Source organism: Lactuca saligna, chromosome 8 (assembly GCF_052625555.1).
Source record: "Lactuca saligna cultivar CGN05327 chromosome 8, ASM5262555v1, whole genome shotgun sequence".
NCBI lineage: Eukaryota > Viridiplantae > Streptophyta > Magnoliopsida > Asterales > Asteraceae > Lactuca > Lactuca saligna.
The window spans coordinates 12,372,719-12,391,206 of record NC_136424.1 but is presented as its reverse complement, the minus strand read 5'-3'; the positions used below and the strand labels follow the sequence as shown (position 1 = coordinate 12,391,206).

Genomic DNA, 18,488 nt, shown 5'->3' with positions numbered 1-18,488 from the left:
AAAGATTGGTTCCGTGTTGGGATTTGACTATGTTAATACACTGAAATTTCATATTTTTACACTTTCGAGCTTCTGAGAAGTATTGAATATTGTTGGGAATTTTACACAAATCACAATGTTGCTTTTCTAACTTGATTAAGAGTTTGTTTAATTAGGTTAGTAAAAAGTTAGGATTAATTGAAGAGCTTGTTTTAGTTAATTAACTAGGTAAAAGAAAACTTACTAGAGCTTGTTAGTAGTTTTTAATACCAGCTTAGATAGAACGTATCTTAAATAATCATGTTTATGTTGATTGCATAATTAGGGAAGTCGTAGCAAAACTGAAACACTTTTTATTACTAAATTTCATTTAGTTTCTTTTTACAGCTATTTTTAGTTCTAATTCACAATAAAACACCCCATTTTCTTTTATTTATTATTTTATTGACTAGTATGTGTCTTATGCAAAGAGGCATCGACTTTTAGGCTATGTCCCTACAGATTCAACCCTGATTCCCTGTACTACTCATTAGTGCAACGAAGCAGTCGTAATTTATTTGTTTAAGACATCTGCAATAGCGTTTTAACAAGTAGCTTTTGTATGGTTGTGGGATGATTAAGAACCAGTGGATGTATGATGGTTGGGATCCAGTAAGGATAGGATGGCAGGGTAGCAATGATTGTATATGTAATGTTGATATGCATGCTGGATAGGGATGATGGTGGATCGCCTATATAGCTGATAGTCTTGCTTGTATGCATTGTATGTATGGTGGAATATGTGGTATACTTAGGATCTTATTAAGCTTTATGCTTACGCTCTTAAGTTAAATGTTTTTCAGGTTGTTCGAGGGAATGACGTGATGTGACTGTACATTCGCATCAAAGATTTATTGTTATTGACTTCCGCTAGTTTTTATAAGTTAACTATGTTCAAACTTATGTTTTAGTAACTAATGGATAATATACTATGTTTTTCAGGAATGTACTTAAATGTTTAATTTGGTTTTAAATGAAAATTCTGGTTGAAATTTGTGACGTATCAGATACAACGAATAAAAAAATTATAATTAGGGGAAATGAGATAGATTCCCTATGAAGTTTCTATGGTTTGTCCATTTAGTCATTAATGTATTTTTGTTTCTTTATAAGGGCATAAGGTAGAAAACAACCTGCTTTTTTAGTCACCATAACTTGTTTTAGCCGATTTCAATGTCAAGTCTTTGGAAAGTCAACATCACATTTTGATAATTTCTTTGTTACCGGATCCAAACACAAATCCATCATCCTATCTTTTTTTTATCATGAGAAAATCTTTCATTTCTTCTCTCTACTTCACCACCAAATCGCCATCTCCCTCTTGAACTACCTGAATTATTCCATCCTCTTCCATGTCTAAATCCATTCCCCTTTCTAGAGATGAATTTTAATTAGTTTGCTTTGCTATCCACGAGTTTTGTGCTTCAACATCTGTTCACAGAGGTCAACGGTGTCAACCTGTTTTATTTGTCCCTCTAGCTTGTAGTAACCTGTAACTATCTGGAACCCATGGAGTACTTGCTTTCTTTGAGTCATCAACTCCTTTCTGTTGGTGATTTTAGTGTAACCATGTCATTTTAAATAACTGGAACTAACATGTGAGTTAAGGGGCTTTCATGGTTTGTACTCTAAGACATGTACGGGGTTATGTGGAGTGCACGCTTGTATAAGATCGAGTTAGAAGCCGGTTCGACGACTAGTGGGGGGTCTGGCGACAGCGCCCTCGGGTCCGGGGTTTCCAAAGGGGCAGCACCCCTTTGGCGGGGTCTAGGGGCAGCGCCCCTTGCTGGAAAATTTTGCATGTGGGAACATAATGGAAAATTCAATTTCTTGAGGGTGATTATGGTAAAACTAACGAAACTCGTTAGTTTTTGGTAACCCTGATCCGGATTAATATTACTAGCTTCCAAAGCAAATAATGACGGCCCAACCCTAATGAAACCCTAATCGTGTTTAGTATATAAACAACTCTTCCTTTCCAGAAGACGGTTGTTCTTTAGCTCTCGTTTTTCATCAGACATTCACAGAACCCTTTAGCATAATAGCTTACGTTTTCTATGCATAGAAACGTAGGTGTCCGCTTGGATTATCCTAGACTGAATTTCTTGTAACCCAGGCATAGGGTAGAAATATCAGTTCGGAAAGTGATATCACGATCCAAGCTGGTATCCAGATCTCCACCGCAAACCCTAAATTTCCCAACACTTTTTGCATCATTACAGCTCCACTTCCCCTAACGCTTATGGAAACGCTCCCCAGTGTTACCGTTGCAAATCCATGTTTGTCAAGATCATCAAAAACATAATCAGGTACTTAATCTCCATATCAGATCTCAAGCAGAAAGAATATAATCAGTTAAATGTAACTCAAAACTATTCTTTGATTTCTTTTCTCTCTTCTTTACCATAAAATCACCCTCACCTTCTTGAACTACATGAATCCTTCCTTCCTCTCCCATTTCCAACATCCATTCTCCTTTCTAAGCTACCTGAATCCTTCCCTCCTCTTAGCAGACCGACTTCATAACTGTGTTTGGATGCCCTTGTTGAAAACTGTAACTGTGATTGACTTATCAAATTAGGGAGCCTTAATTTTCTAGATGGCGAGGACGAATGCTACTCTAGTTTGTATGGAAATACCCAAGTTTAAACCTCGCGAATTTCGTGAAGAGATACCTCTCCGGTCTAAAACCAAAAGGTTCAACCACTACTACATCCATCAATCTACAAATCACAGAAATAGCCGCCTACTTCCTCCGACGCCATGCCTAAAGTTTGCGGTGATCGGGGACTTTGGTAGTTTGTGAAGGTTGAGGAATGAGAGGGAGGGAAGAACCAGGAAAACGTTGTCATGGATTTGTGTAAGATCCAATTTCTAGGTATTTAAAGAACTAAGGGAATATGATTTATCACATACATGGGTCAATGAAATGGGGTCCTAAGAAATGCTTATATGGTAAGGGCTAACCGGTTTACCCCTTCAATTCTTCCAAAAGGACCTAATAGACCCGACAAAAACTAGTTTACGCCCTTATAAAGCAAATCAAATACTTTAGGGGATAAATGGACAAACCCTAGAAACTTTGTAGGACATTTATGTCATTTCCCATTGTAATTACCATTATGTGATGGACACATGATATTACTTAAGGGATGGTGATGGACGATGTTTACCAAAAAGCACCTTCTATACATGATTTGAAAATCATAAAAAAAAAAAACATGGTACCAAATAAATAGATAGATGTTAGGATAAGAGATATACCGAACAAAAAATAAAAGGGGAAAATGATACAAATACCCTACGGAATTTCTAGGGTTAGTCCATTTAGTCCCTAAACTATGTGTGTTACTTTATTATGGAACAAACTTGTTTTTGTCGCTTTGATTGCGTCATTTTTGAAGTTTCGAAGGGGTAAGTTGGTCACATTTTTGCCACCTCATTTATTAAAGCTACATAAGCTTGTTAATTGTGTCCTTTGCTACCTGCCACCTCATTTATTCATGCCACATAAAAGCAAAATGAACAATTTATAGCAAAATGAGCCACAAGTAAGCATTTTAAAACAAACTCCTAAAAATTTATGAGAGAGAGAGAGAATGTGTGTGTGTGTGAGAGAGAGAGAGAGAGAAATAGAGAGAGAGAGAGAGAGGGAGAAAGAGAGAGAAAGAGTATGAAGTGAGGCTTACAATCATCATAGATTCTCTTTTGCTTCTCACTCAATCTAGAAACTTCAGTATTTATGAAATTGAATAAAAAAACAATCGCATCCTCTTCACAAGTTCTTAAGGTAGTGTTTAAAAATGGCACCCAAGAATCTGAAGGATATTGCAAACAGTTGCATCTTTCAGAGATTGAAGGTTTAGAAAATTATTTCAATGTTTTAAGTTTTCAGAAAATAGATTGTAGAAAGTTAGTGAAGACTTCTGAATCATAAAGCTAATGAGTTTCATGTTGGTTGATGATTGGAACCAAGATGAAAAAGCACATAAAATGAAATAAAGTTATGTTTATGAGATAGAAATTACTTACTTGTAGTGGTTCAGGAATCATGATTCATAATTATCAGCAAGTTCAAATCAACATGAACATCGATTTTCAGAGTTGAAACTATTGAAGGGGTGCTGGAGGTGGGGTAGCGTTAGTGGAAGGCGGTACTAGAGGTAGGTGTCACTAGTATTAGGCGGAGGAAGCAGTGGTGAGAAGGAGGAAGAATTGATGACGGTGACAAGAAGGAAGCCGATCAGTGGCGTAGAGGAAAGAGGAAGAAGTGGTTGTCTATGTGAGGAAGAAGAATGTCGATTTAGTTCAACAACATGGGTCTTGTTATTAAGTTGGAGACAAATTTTAATAGGGTTAATAAGAAACTGATTCCTAAAATAAAAGGATGTCACAATGTAATTAGTTATATTAGTTAATGGTAAATATTGTGGATGTGACCCTCAAACCAGATAAAACAAGGCTAGGGGATTAAATATACAGGTTGTCAACGAGTTTGTTCCCTTATAAAACAACAAAAATAGTTTATGGACTAAATTAACAAACCCTAAAAACTTCGTAGGACATTTATATCATTTCCCCAAAATATAATTACCGTCACCCTGAATGCAAGATTTGAAAACCATAAAAAATATGATGCCTAATTTTTATAAGATCTAAGATTTATTACTTGTAATATTATGTTATGTATTAATTATTTTTTAGTTTATCATATATATTAAATTGTTAATGTTATGTATTAAATTGATGTAAGATAATTTTGTTAAAATCTAATCAAGAAACATTTTTGAAAATCAATATAAATTTGCAAAAGAAATATGTTTGGAATATTTTTTTTTATCTAAAAGTAATGTAATTAGTTTGAGATAAATCATGTTTTCGTATCAAATATTATACTAGTATGATACTATGATATAAAAATCGGTTATGTATCAAGGCCATATAAGTTAATTTAGCACTACACAAAGCATAAAAAGCGTGGTACACCTAAAACGTAAAACCAACTCACTTCTATTATTTGAATCAAAATGGTTAATGACAATCACTTGAATAGTTGATTCAATGCGTGTTTAGTATTGATTTTAAAATAATTTTTGTCTTTTAATTTTTCCAAAAAGTTAAAAAAATGGCTAGATGTTTGAATAATGTAAAAGATCTTTTAAAATAATTTTTTGTGTAGGAAGAAAAGTTAGTGTTTCAAAAGTTATAAAATCCTATATTTTTATACTTGTAGCTGTCTCACACACACACACACACACATATATATATATATATATATATATATATATATATATATATATATATATATATATATATCGGAAAAATGAATATACCCTTAAGGGTATATAAGTTTAGGTACCTAAAGTCACTATACTATGTTCTTTGTATCATATGTATACATTGTAATTGTCTAATGTTCTTATAATTTAACTTCTAACTTGATTTACTTCTAAGTTTTTTATAAATTTCATATTTATCTTCATCTTACATAATTTTCATTTTCAACTCTAATATATATAACCTAATAGGTGTTCGGCAAAAAAATGTGATATAAGAGGAAAACAATAGTGAAATTTCGAATATCTTTAAAGTAAATCAAGTTAAGGTTGAAGTCTAATAACATTATAATGAATATATCAAACAAAACAACTAATTATAGTGAGTTTGGGTACTTAAGCTTATATACCTTTAAGGGTATATTCACTTTTCCATATATATATATATATATATATATATATATATATATATATATATGAATGTGGTGTCATTTGTCATTCTTGATTACATTGTTAATTAATACTATCACATTCGTGACTAAAACTTGCTGCTGCCAATATGGTGGTGGATACTCGAAATGTTGTCTTCTTTAGTGTCTTCTCCTTTGTTGTAAATTACCTTTTTATCTGGTGGTGTGATTTTAGAGACTTTTTAATATGAAAAGATGATTTTTACCCTAAAAACAAATACAAACACATTTTAAAGATTATCTTTTGAAAAAAAATCACTAGCTAAAAAGTCTTTTTTATAAAGGGAGAATTTCATATATGCCCCTCTTAAACTTCAAAATATCATATTTGCCCAATTTAATTTCTCAATATCATATTTACCTTTCATAAACCTTCAAAATATCATATTTGCCCAAATCCTTTTTTATAATGTTTTTAATATTTTATAATCATTTTTTATACATTAGAATTATTATAATAATTAAGAAATTTAACCATATTATCATTACGTCTATGATAATGAAATGCGAATTTCTAAATTGTTGGAATGTCGACCTCTTGACAGACAAACAGATTCATATTCAACTCTTTCTATGAAATGTATATTTTGATTGTTTAGTTTTTATTGTTGTTAATTGTTATTATGTTATAGATGGAGGATATTTTACATATTACCATTGATATTTTGATATTTAAAAAATGCATATACGATATTTTGATATTTAAGAAGGGCATATATGATATTTTGATGTTTAAAAAGGACATATATGATATTTAGAAATTTTATGAAGGGTAAATATGATATTTAGAAATTTTATGAAGGGTAAATATGATATCTAAAAATAAAGTTGGGTAAATATGATATTTTGATATTTAAAAATGATATATATATATGAAATTTTCTTTTTTATAAAAAAGATTTTTAACGTAATCCCAAACACCTTCACATCTACGTTTTGTTGACTGTAACTTTTTTTAATTAAATATAATACATTTTAAAGTTATATTTAACACGTGACAAATACTCCATATTAGAAAAAGCTTAAATGGTTTAATCATTTAAAATTTTAAACAGCCCGTTGGCCCAATGTCCGTAAGCCCAAGGTTTAATCAATTTGGGAATCAGTTAGTCCGTCGAAAGTCGATTGTGAAGACGTGAATTGAAGAAGAAGCAGAAGATTCCACTTCCTCAGCCCCTGCTCCGCTCAGCACTTCTGCCGGCGTCCAGCTCCACAGCCTCCTGCAAATTCTCCTCTTTCCGCTGCTCAAGGCCATATGTCATTCCCACCCCTTTGAAGCCACCGGCCGGAGACCTTCGATAGCCAGCCACAGCTAAACCGTCGCAACCCACCTCAGGTTCCATTCTTCTTCCTTTTTTCCGGCTTTCTTTCTTCTTGATATAAATTTATACCAAACTCATGGTTATCAATTAATGCTGGTCGATTTCTTCCTTTTTTTCTGCCTTCGATAGCCACAGCTACTTGTTTGCTACTTCTGATTTGCTGTTCATATATGATATCACATGTGTTTGTTGTTCATATATGATATCACATGTGTTTGTTGTTCATATATGATATCTGATGTGTATAGTGTTCTGTATCTTTAATTAGATGTTTGAATTTGTGTTGTTAAGGCCCATAATGACGGTTTTTGATTTGAGTTGAGACGGTTGGCATTGCAGGCAAGCTGTTTGATCAAATGCCTTAAAGGGTTTATACGGATTACAAATGCCTGAGAGGGACGAGTGGACATATTTGCCCTTGTCCCCTGTTTTTATCATGTTTTAAAGGATTACTAAAATGGTTCATGCTTGCTGTTTTATAATCCAAATATAAAACTATTAGTTGTAATAAGAAAAATAAATTAAAATGTGAAGGAAGTATTTTTTTGATCATTTTACACATATAAACAATTTTTTTTGGTTTGCCAAACACTAAAAAGCAGCTTATAGCATCCAAAACAATAATTTAATTTGTCAGATCATCTCCAACTATATTTAAAAAATTAAAATGGCTTCCAATCTATGGTAAATCATGATAATAAATTATGTTGACGATTTTGTGTAATTTGATCTTATAATATTCATGAACTATCGAATTTCATTTACATATGAATCGTTAATATATAAGTAAAATATTGAAAACTGACCTACAAAATATATTACAACAATTTGTGAGAGCTTTAAAAGGAATTCAGTGTTAGTCTATGATATATAAATGTATTATCCTATTTTATCAGTAATTAAATTTAATTAGAATTATATATTTAATTATTTGTATACTATGATTGTTATGTTTGAATAAAATAGTATAATATTAAATTAAAACAAATAATTTTATTATTCAAATTAGGTGTGAAACCCGTGTATTACACGGGTTGATTTAAAAAAAAATTGAACATTAAAGTGTAAATATAATTTTTTTTAATGTATAACTTTAAAATAAAGAAGATACATATTTATTGCAATTTAATATCATATATATCATATTTAATACTTTACATATATAAGTATATGATTTTAATTTTAAAAATTGAAATAAATCAAAAATTGACAAGTGGATAATATTTATTTTAAAAATACCACAAAATAACAAGTGTCAAAATTAATGAGAAGTTGACAAAAGATCTTAAAAATAATCTGTCAGCGTTATTTTAGTATATGGTTATAATATCATTTTTGTATATATATAGTTTACTAAATGTATGAAGCGACTAAATTGATTAAATATTCTTGTTTAAAGAAATAATAACAGCAAACGTTTGAGAGTCGATGGGGTAAACTCGTGGTGAATCAATAGTTTAGGCATTAATTCTGTGATTTGAGTTCAGAAATAAGAATTCGGAGATTTTATGTTACAAACAATGCCAACGGCTGATTTTATCCTTTTGTCGGTGCAGAAACTTTGCAATTAATCTTTTGTCGATCTTCATCCATTCAGTTTCACTGCGTAATTTCACGTTCTTTGATCTGCATTTGGGATCCAAATAATAAGATGATCACAGGTGCGTCTGCTTCTTCCATTGCAGTTCAACTGCTCGATCAAATGCCCCTGAGAAAATTGTTTTGCTTTTCATTCACTTACATTACTTTTCTCTCGAAAACTCTTCTTGTATTTCATTCGCGTTGAATTTCCTTTGACTCTGACACCACGTATGCCCTATATGGTGCAACGTAGGATGCCAATATCAGACTAGAGGCCTTCTCTTGCACAAATGGCAATACCCTGGTACGTTTTAATTTTATACTCTCTTAGTCACAAAAAGGAATATGAATTTGAAGTTCTAAACTCATAACAATTTCCACTATTTCATTTTTTTTGCAAATACAGGTTTGAGGACGACAACATCACATACATTACACGCAAGGTTTTTGAAAAAGAAACCAATAAGTTGTTCAATACATCAACCGATTGAAATCTCCCCTGTTAACAAGAAGAGGGATGAAAATAAGAGACCATTGGTTAAAATGTGTGGAATCACATCAGCTAAAGATGCAGCTCTAGCAGCAGAAGCTGGAGCTGACTTTATTGGAATGATCCTTTGGCCTAATTCAAAACGTTCAGTTTCAATTTCAACTGCAAAAGAAATCTCAAAAGTTGCACGCGAATATGGGGCAAAGCCTGTTGGAGTATTTGTTGATGATGACTCCAACTCTATTTTGAAAGCTTCTGATGATGCAGATCTTGAATTTGTGCAGGTAGATTGTCACCACTCACCATAAAATATATATATATATATATATATATATATATATATATATATATATATATATATATATATATATATATATATATATATATATATATAACATTCGGATTTGTATTCATTTGATAACATGCTAAACCTGTGTTCTACAGCTTCATGGAGATGGATCACGGGATGCATTTTCTCTTCTATCAAAGGAAAAACAAATCGTTTATGTTCTTCATGCGAATGAAGATGGTAAACTTCTCAATCATATTTCAGATGGAGATTGTTGTTTGGTAGATTGGATTCTGGTGGATAGTGCAAAAGGAGGAAGGTATTGTTTTGTTATTATCAAATATATCTGCAACATTAAATTTAGTAACAAGTGGTTGGGTGTGGGTGTACATTGGCAGTGGTAAAGGGTTTGACTGGTCAAAGTTCAAGCTACCACCAATAATGAGCAAAAACGGTTGGCTATTGGCTGGAGGGATCAAACCAGAAAATGTAATTTCAGCTCTTTCAATCTTAAAACCAGATGGAGTTGATGTGAGTAGTGGTATATGTGCTTCAGATGGCATTCAGAAAGATAAATCACGCATATCATCTTTCATGACATCTGTAAATTCTGTTCAATATTAATTATAATCCATCAAGAAAAAAAAAAAAACATGAAAATGTGCTCGGTGTCTGTAACTCTTTTTTGATTTCATGTCAAATCAATGGAAAGCAACAATGAAACCTTTCTAGTAATTGATATTGTTGTATTTTATTAATTTAAGTTGGGTATAAAAAATGACCCCACGCCTTTTATTATCATGTCCTTTTACTAAAAGTATTACGAAAAAAAATGGTTTCAGGTGGTCCACTTATCATGTATAGATTCATTTGTATCCAAGGATAGATAATAATGGTCCTTTAAGATAGAGATGTATGTGGACAACAATATTCCTTTTCCTCTATAAAAGCAAACGTACTTTTTAGCTTACATGTGTTACAAAATATTAACATAATAAATAACCCTCAACAAATTTATGGGGATATGAATGTAATTATACAAAGAGATTGGTTCAAAGCTTGGGGTCAGTTTGATAGTATACAACATCCCCTTCATCACTCACGTAATGATCTTTTTTCATACTATTTGCAACAACTCCAAGCAAATGGAATGGAATTGGCGATGATTTCTTTGGCTCCCTGTAATATTTCCCAAGCACTGGTTTTGCAGCTTCGGTCTACATTATCACAATTCAATTCCTGTTAATATTTGTTAATTAATAATATAATAAATTTTATAAAGAAAGAGTACTTACTGCCTCTATTAAGTTATAGTGTGGGATTTGAGGGAAAAGATGATGTATGACATGGGTTCCTATGTCATGATGGATGTTATTGATCCATCCATAGTCACGATCGAGTGTTGTTAGCCCTCCTCTTAGGTAACTCCATTCCTGTTGTGTTTCAAATTGAAAACAATATAATATAAGAAATTTATTCTAGTTTGTTATAATAATTAAAGATATAAAGAGATTGAAATTTGGGGTTTAGTTTAAAGTTCAAACCTTGCCACGGTACCATGGGAGCTTGTCTTCATGGCCATGGTGATGCAAGTAGGTTACTAAATCAAGCCACATCACAAATCCCTGAATTTAAATTCACAAATTTAGTTAAAATATTCATAATGGTAAAATGGTCATTTACTATCTCTGGATGTAGATTTAGATACAGACACATCATTCATTTGGATTTAGATATACATACATCAAAACATCATTATTCGGTTCAGTCAATTTATCCATATGTATAAACGGGTTTTTTTCTTTTTTTTTCTTTTGGACTAAATGAATTGTTTGAAAGTGAGTAAATGGCCATTTATGTAGTCGTGTATGTAGTGAAATAAACAATGGTATACAGTTTGAGAGTTTAGATTAAGTCCATTACATAAAAGAGAAAAGAGAAACTAACCAAATAGGGGATGCCATAGAGTTTAAGTACTTGAAGTGGGCCAATTACAAAGGACAAACCCACAAGAAGGGCAGCCATGGCTGTCCAACAAACGGTTGATGTGATCACATCTTTCTTCTCATTAGGCAGAAATAAATCGCTCTCTGGGTGAAAATGAGACCCTTTCTTTCCTGGACTTCGACCCCACTGATATGATATAATTTGAAACCCCAAACATAAGTTAAAATAAAAATAAAAACTAAATCAAATAATCAAGTTTTAAAAGTATCAAATATCAGATTTCTATTAAATATTATTATATGGTAAACTTGATAAGGCTCACCAGATAGAAAGGGTAAGCAAGCATAGGGAAAGGCAAAGTGAATCTCAACATCCGAGTTGCCGTATCTAAACTTCTATAAATCTTCTCAGATAACTTTAAAAAAAAAAAAAAAGCACAAATTTCAAGAAATTAGATTGTGTTATAGATATAATAAAAAATGAAAATATATATTACTAAACTTACTGGATGCCAAGATTCATCGTTCTCAACATGGCCATGGTTTTGATGATGAGTTCTATGGCTAATTCTCCTATAAAAACAATCACAACAATTAAAAAAGATAATAATAATATAATCTAATAAAAAGGGAATATGAGTAGACATGAATAAGGAATCATTTGTTGAAGTTGAATTCAATATTAAAAAAATGAAAAAGGAGAAGGAATATAATATACCATCCATGGTAAGGTACAAGAATTGAAGAATGAAGAAGATGACCAACTACACTATTGAGTTTTGCATTATTAGAAAAGCTTCCATGGCCACTGTTCAATCAAAAAACAGAATTATAAATACAGAATTAAAAGCTAAAAACAATCATTTGTTACACAGAAAGATGATTAAAAAGAAATTAAAGAATTAGTTATCATACCAATCATGGCCAAGAACAAAAAGAGCCCAGAACATTGTTCCTTGAGCAACCCAATACAGAGGCCAAACCACCATATTGTTAAAATAAGCCGCCGCCGCCGCCAACCCAAAAACCACCACCACATCTCTTAACACATAACTCATCGACTTCCATGGATTCTTCACCCAGCAATGTTTTGGGATGGCGGCTCTGATGTCAGCCAATGTGAAGGGTGGTGGTGCTCCGGGGTTGAAATCACTTTCTCCGACGTTAATCTTTTCGTCTTCTTCTACAAATTGGACACCCACCGGCGCACTCACCTTCAGTGCCCACCTCCTGTCTCTTGAAACCGATGAATTTGGCCGGAAAATCTTTGACGACGACGGAGCTATTCTGATTGAATTCGGAAAGGCGGAACTCGAGATTCGTGTTCTGGGATTAGAATAAAGTCTGGGAAGTGGTCTTAAACCACATTCTGATAACACCCAGGTAGCCATTGGAGATACCAGATGATGAAATCGAAAAACCAGAATCTTTTCAGTAATGGGTTTTTCTTTCTAGAGAGAGGAAGTGTGAAGAGAGGAACTGTGTCTGTGTGTGTGTGTGTGTGTGTGTGGAATTGAAGGTAATGAAAGTGTTCTTGAGGAGATAAAACGCCCACGTCTTCTGAATATATCAGATCTTTGTCCGTGTGGGTTTTCAATCACCTCTCTCCTACTCTATGGCTCTCCTTTGCTTCCAGTTGACATCTTATATGAATCTGGATACATACATATATATACAGACTTTATATGTAGTGTTTTTGTATATATAAAAATCCGATGGGTCTCTGTTTCTACCCAATTTCCTTACTCCATTAGCTCTGCTTTTAATAAGTCCTTTTTTTCTATATGGTGTGAAAAAGAGGAACGTGAATTTTGTGTGTGAAATTGGAGAAATACTAAATATGATTCGGTTTATTATAATTGAATTAATTACAAGTAGTTACCGATGACGTTTCTAAACTCTCATGGATTATACTTTATTAAGTTGTATTATCGTTTTATATTTGATTTTTTTATATTTGTCGTCAAATAGTTGTAGGTTTGTGTACACATTTTTTAAATTTAGTTATTTAACTATTAAGCATGGGTAATAAGTAATGAATTAATACCATTTTACATAAAATGAAATGCACGTTTTTCTCGATTATTGGAGGACGCAGAGTCCAAAATTAAACACGACCAGAAGTTGCTTTTCAGTCTCTGCGTTGCGGCTGCGCATGAATGTACGGGTCCAACCGTCCAAACCGTGTGAAGGACTGTTGAATTCAATCAAGCTTCCTCCAACTCCAACATCATTTTCTTTTCACTCGGTGATGACTGCCGAGAAATAAAAAGGGATTTTAAAGTCACCCAATAAAAAGTCAAAACCATTTAATTAACTCAAAAACATTGATAGTAAATTCAATTAAAAAATATACCGAATGACCGTCCACTTCTTTTCAAAACTATTTTAATGTTTTTTTTAAAGTGAATCTGGTCGTCGTGTTTTGGTCTCCAAATTTAAAAATTAATATATCCCTATGGTTTATAAATATTATAGGTTTTATCATTGTTTCGTATAAAAGACTAATATGGATGTCAAAAAGTCCCATGGAACCCTGGTTTTTGTGGGGTTCCGTCCAGTTTGGGGAAAAAAAATTAAAAATTGGGGTCGGGGATTGGGACGGGGTTTCATGGGCGGAGATGGGGTAGGTAATCCCGTCCTGAAACCTCCATGGGGATCCCATTAATAAACTACACATATATTAATTATATAAATATAATAAACAATAATATTATTTTGAACTTCCAAAATTCATCAGAAAACATTTTTTTTAAGTTGTTAATATAATGTTTTTAAGATGTCATAACTTATTTAGTTTTGACATGTAGAATTCTACGATAAATAATTATTTGTTACCTAAAAAGTAGATTCGTTTAGTCTAAATAACAACTTCTTTTAGCAAAAAAAAAACCCCAAAATCAATTGGTTGCGGGGTTAATAAAGGGGATTTGGGGCAAGGACGGAGGTAGGAAGGCTAAACATTTAAGGGGTGGGGGCGGTGTAACGCCCCGACTCTCAGGTATTAATTTTACAGCTTTATTTTTCATATTGGAAGGTCTACTCGCAGTGGCGAATTTAAAACCAAAATCAAAGTGGTTCCTTATATTAATGAAACGGAAAAAGTATGAAAATATAGGTCTTTTGGCAAAAATAAGGGAGTTCCTTATGTATTTTTATATATAACTGTTGTATTAAAAAAGAAAAAAGATAGGTCCTAGGACCTACCTTAACATAAGGTAGCTACGCCCCTGTCTACTCGATGAGTTTGATGCCCTGACTCGTCGAGTAGGAACTTTTGGAGCCACATGTTTAAATGACCAACTTGCCGAGTCGGAGAAATGACTCGACGAGTTGGAGCTGGAGGATGAAACCTTAATTTATGGGGTTTTGCACCCTATTTAAGGGTCATTGGCCTCCCTCACAACCCCTTGTGAGTCTAGAAACCATAAGTCGTCGTTTTTCTCACTTTTTGTGTGATATTAAGCCTTATGGTAGATTGTGAAAGGAAGATCTTTAAGTACTCAAGCTCCGGAACAAGAGGAAGGCTGTAGATCTTAGTTCTTCTTCATCTTAGCATCGTTTTTTAGGTAACAAGTTGTTACTTTGACCTTCTTCTATCTAGATCTATGCATGTATGAGATTAGGGCCACTTTGGCAATGTTGATATGTTATTTTGGGTATTAGGCATGATCTGAAGTTGCAATTTCAGATCTAGGCTTATCTTGGTATGTAAGATCATAAAGTTTCAGCCTTTGGGGAGTTAATACATTCGTAATCCCTTAGAACCTTTCTTTAGCTTGATTTGGGCCATTATCACCTTGCATGTACGTAAAGTTTGCAACTTTACGTAAGAAGTATGCCTTAGGAGCTTAGAATTATGGAGCTTTAAAGTCGTTTGGGTGGAGAAAGGACTGAAAGGACTCGACGATTTGCATGACCAACTCGGCAAGTCCGATGAAGATTGTCGTGCAAGGATTTTTGCATGGACTTGGTGAATCAGTAGGGTGACTTAGCGAGTCAGCTAGGTTTTCCTGACTTTTGGACATGCATGAACTCGGCGAGTTGCAGGGGAACTCGACGAGTCAACCAGGGATTTCACGACTTCTCGAGTTCAAGAAGGACTCGACGAGTCGGTGAACTGCACTCGACGAGTCGGGTCAACATGGACTGTTGACCTTGACCATTGACTTGGACCTTGACCAATGGTTGACTAGTTGACTTCTGGGGTATTTTAGTAAATTGGAAATTTATGGAAATGATCTTATGGTAAATATAGGTGGTGGAGTCCGTGTTTACAAGTATATATTATAGAACTATACAGGGATACTACAATGATAGTGAGTTATGGGAGAACGATTATTTCTTAAGCAGACCCGAAAAGTTGTTGAATGTCGGCCCTGAAAAGTCGTTGAATGTCGGTCCTGAGCAGCCGTCTCCGATTATTCAGTCGTCGAATGTAAAAGAGATTTCGCAGGATAAATGCAAAATATCGGCACAAGCACATCTTAGGCGTTCTAAATGCCAAAAGTTATGTCCATATGATATAAGTCGCCATGGATACAAATGAAGAGGAAAGGTGTTACACCGCAACAACCAACAACGTTGGACAATCTTGTAGATCCTACCGTATACAGTGTATAGAAAGAACGGGATGATTAATTTTTGTAGCTTTACATCACAATCAACGTACCACAAGCTCATCGGTTTTTTGTTTCTTTTGATTTGAAGACATTCAAAATGACTATATATGATAGTCAGTAGAATGGTGGCTACTGTTTAGAAAATGCGGATTGGTTTATAGGTATGACAACTCGCATCCACAAACTTCTATTAGGAATCAACTACTGAAATATCAAACCAACTTATTCAATCCCACTGGAGAGCTTCAAGATGACGTTGGAAAAGGCCCCAGACTTACCAGAACAGATTGACAACATAGAGGATTATGGGGTGTTTTGTGTTGTTTCCTGGAGGCGTAGATCGCCGGGAAATCGATTTCTATAAAGGGTAAAACCGGTTCATAGTCTTTGGGTTATCAAAAACGACTAGCGGAATTTATTTGGGGTACAAGAACAAAGATAATTTAAACATCATATTTATAATACCACCTACAAACACATCATTTATCTAGTATATGTATTTATTAGTTGTTTGTTGATTTTAATTGCATTTTATATTTGATAAAACCAAAAGGTATACAATTTATAAAAGCAAAACTTAAACATTTTATAAAAACAAACTTATACATTATATAAAACCAAAACTTACGCTAAAAGAGAAACCATATGGTACACGTAAAAAAACCCTAAGAAACTGTATTCTGGAACCTTGGTCCGAAAACCGTACTCCAGAATTCCAGAGAGCTCTCCGGAACAAGGTGTTCTGGAGAATGTGGTTATTTTTTTAAAAATAAAAAACAAATGCTCATTTATGTTTAGTCATTTATAAGGGTTAGATTACTCAATTTCCCTTAAATATAATTTATGATTAAGGAGAAATAAAAAAAGTTGTTCATAATAAAAAGGAATAAAATGTAATATCACAACAAATAGATTTGTGGCTAAAGAATATTGATTGGTTGATAAATAGTCAAGATTCTAAGTAACGTAAGTCGTAAATTAGCGACAATGTTAAACCTCAAGTTTTTCCCAGTATTGATGAGTCACATCGTTTGTAAGACGTAACTTAACGCGGTAATTTTGTATATAAATAATATTTTTATATGTAGTTTCAAATATTATTCTTTTATACATATATATGAGTTAAGGTTGCATTTTGATAAAACTTGACGGCAGACACAAGCCTTGGAGCCATGACAAGCTTTTTAGAACCTTGTGAATAGCAACAAAATAAATTATTTTAGTTGTTCAAAATAAGAAAGGAACAAAATAAATCATATTCTTCGAAAAACTATATTATAAATGATGTTATCAGAAATGATGTTAATGATACGTTGTTCTGGTTTGACGAGTGGGTAGGGGACTTCATTTTTGCTTCTAAATTTCCTCGATTGTTTTCTCTTGAGCGGCGGAAGTATTGTTTCGTCGAAGAGAGAATTTGTCCGGATATTAAGGGTTGGCCTTGGAAATGGCGACCAAATTGTCAGGAGGAGTCTGATGAGCTAATTATGTTAAGAAGTATTTTGTCTAACCACTCTCGATCTGGCGCGAAAGAGACTCTAAGAGCAAAACTTTCAAGTAACAGGAGGTTTTTGGTGAGTAGTGTTCGAAAGCTAATTGACTCTTACATCTCCTGTCCCATGCAAAATAGCACAATCTGGAATCACACGGTGTCGTTGAAAATTAATTGTTGTATATGGAGAGCTTGTATTGGTAGAATTCTCATTGTGTGTGCTCTATTCCGGTGTGGGATCAACATCAATGACCTTTCATATCGCGACTGTGTGGGGGTGTCGATGAAGTCGGGCATATTCTTGTCAAGTGCTCGTTCGCAATTGATGTGCTTCGTCAAATTTGGAATTGGTGTGCCATTGTTCCTCCTGCTTTTGACACAGTGTGGGAGGTTATCACCTTTGCGGCTAATTGGGGAAGCTGTCCTAAGAAAATGAATGTAGTTCTTTCCATTGTGTAGGGTTGCTTTTGGTGCATTTGGAGGGTGAGAAATGACTTGATTTTCAACAATATCCGATCTTCTTTGTCTAAGGTGGGTGATGGTGTGATTTCTTTAGTTTTCAATTGGGTGAGACTTAAGGAGAGTTTCGGAAATTGTAATTGGGTGAATTGGTGTTGCAATCCCGTATCAATTGTGTAATTGTGTTTTTTTTTCTTTGTCATTTCCCTGCTTAGCCTCTTTCTAGGCAGTGGGTTAATAAAATCTCGTCGTTTCCAAAAAAGAATAACGATCTTACAAAAGTCAACCTATCATTAATCATGTGTAATTAATTTTTTCGGAAAGCAACACATTTTCAACCAATACAAATAATTTAATAATTAGGCAAGGTGGTAAAATTGAGTTTCTTTTTAACCAACCCCATTCCATATACCCTTCCAATTTCCAAAATTTGAATCTTGATTATCCAAACCGTAGACCAAGACCAAAGGCTGGATGTAGTTGGGTCTTCACTCAACGTACATGATATACTTTGATTTCATTC

At 33.5% G+C, this 18,488-nt stretch overlaps 2 protein-coding genes across 3 annotated transcripts; one reads left to right on the top strand and one right to left on the bottom strand.

Annotated features, from left to right (window-relative positions):
• Window positions 1–6,868: 6,868 nt before the first annotated feature.
• LOC145008881 (N-(5'-phosphoribosyl)anthranilate isomerase 1, chloroplastic-like) lies at window positions 6,869–10,204 on the top strand. Of its 2 annotated transcripts, none has more exons than XM_078967506.1 (6): window positions 6,869–7,100; window positions 8,684–8,747; window positions 8,921–8,971; window positions 9,074–9,441; window positions 9,602–9,765; window positions 9,845–10,204. In XM_078967506.1, exons 2-6 carry the CDS (start codon window positions 8,738–8,740, stop codon window positions 10,068–10,070), a joined length of 819 nt encoding a protein of 272 aa, XP_078823632.1. In that variant the 5' UTR covers window positions 6,869–7,100; window positions 8,684–8,737; the 3' UTR covers window positions 10,071–10,204. The 2 variants fall into 2 exon arrangements, with proteins under 2 accessions (XP_078823632.1, XP_078823631.1); XM_078967505.1 differs by having other exon boundaries at window positions 8,643–8,747.
• Window positions 10,205–10,364: 160 nt separating this feature from the next.
• On the bottom strand, window positions 10,365–13,086 carry LOC145008880 (omega-3 fatty acid desaturase, chloroplastic-like). The gene is made up of 8 exons (XM_078967503.1): window positions 12,308–13,086; window positions 12,111–12,200; window positions 11,899–11,965; window positions 11,716–11,808; window positions 11,394–11,579; window positions 10,991–11,071; window positions 10,742–10,879; window positions 10,365–10,663 (listed from the first exon to the last, which is right to left on the bottom strand). The coding sequence occupies exons 1-8, from the start codon at window positions 12,781–12,783 to the stop codon at window positions 10,499–10,501; spliced, it is 1,296 nt and encodes a 431-aa protein (XP_078823629.1). The 5' UTR covers window positions 12,784–13,086; the 3' UTR covers window positions 10,365–10,498.
• Between the last annotated feature and the right edge of the window lie 5,402 nt (window positions 13,087–18,488).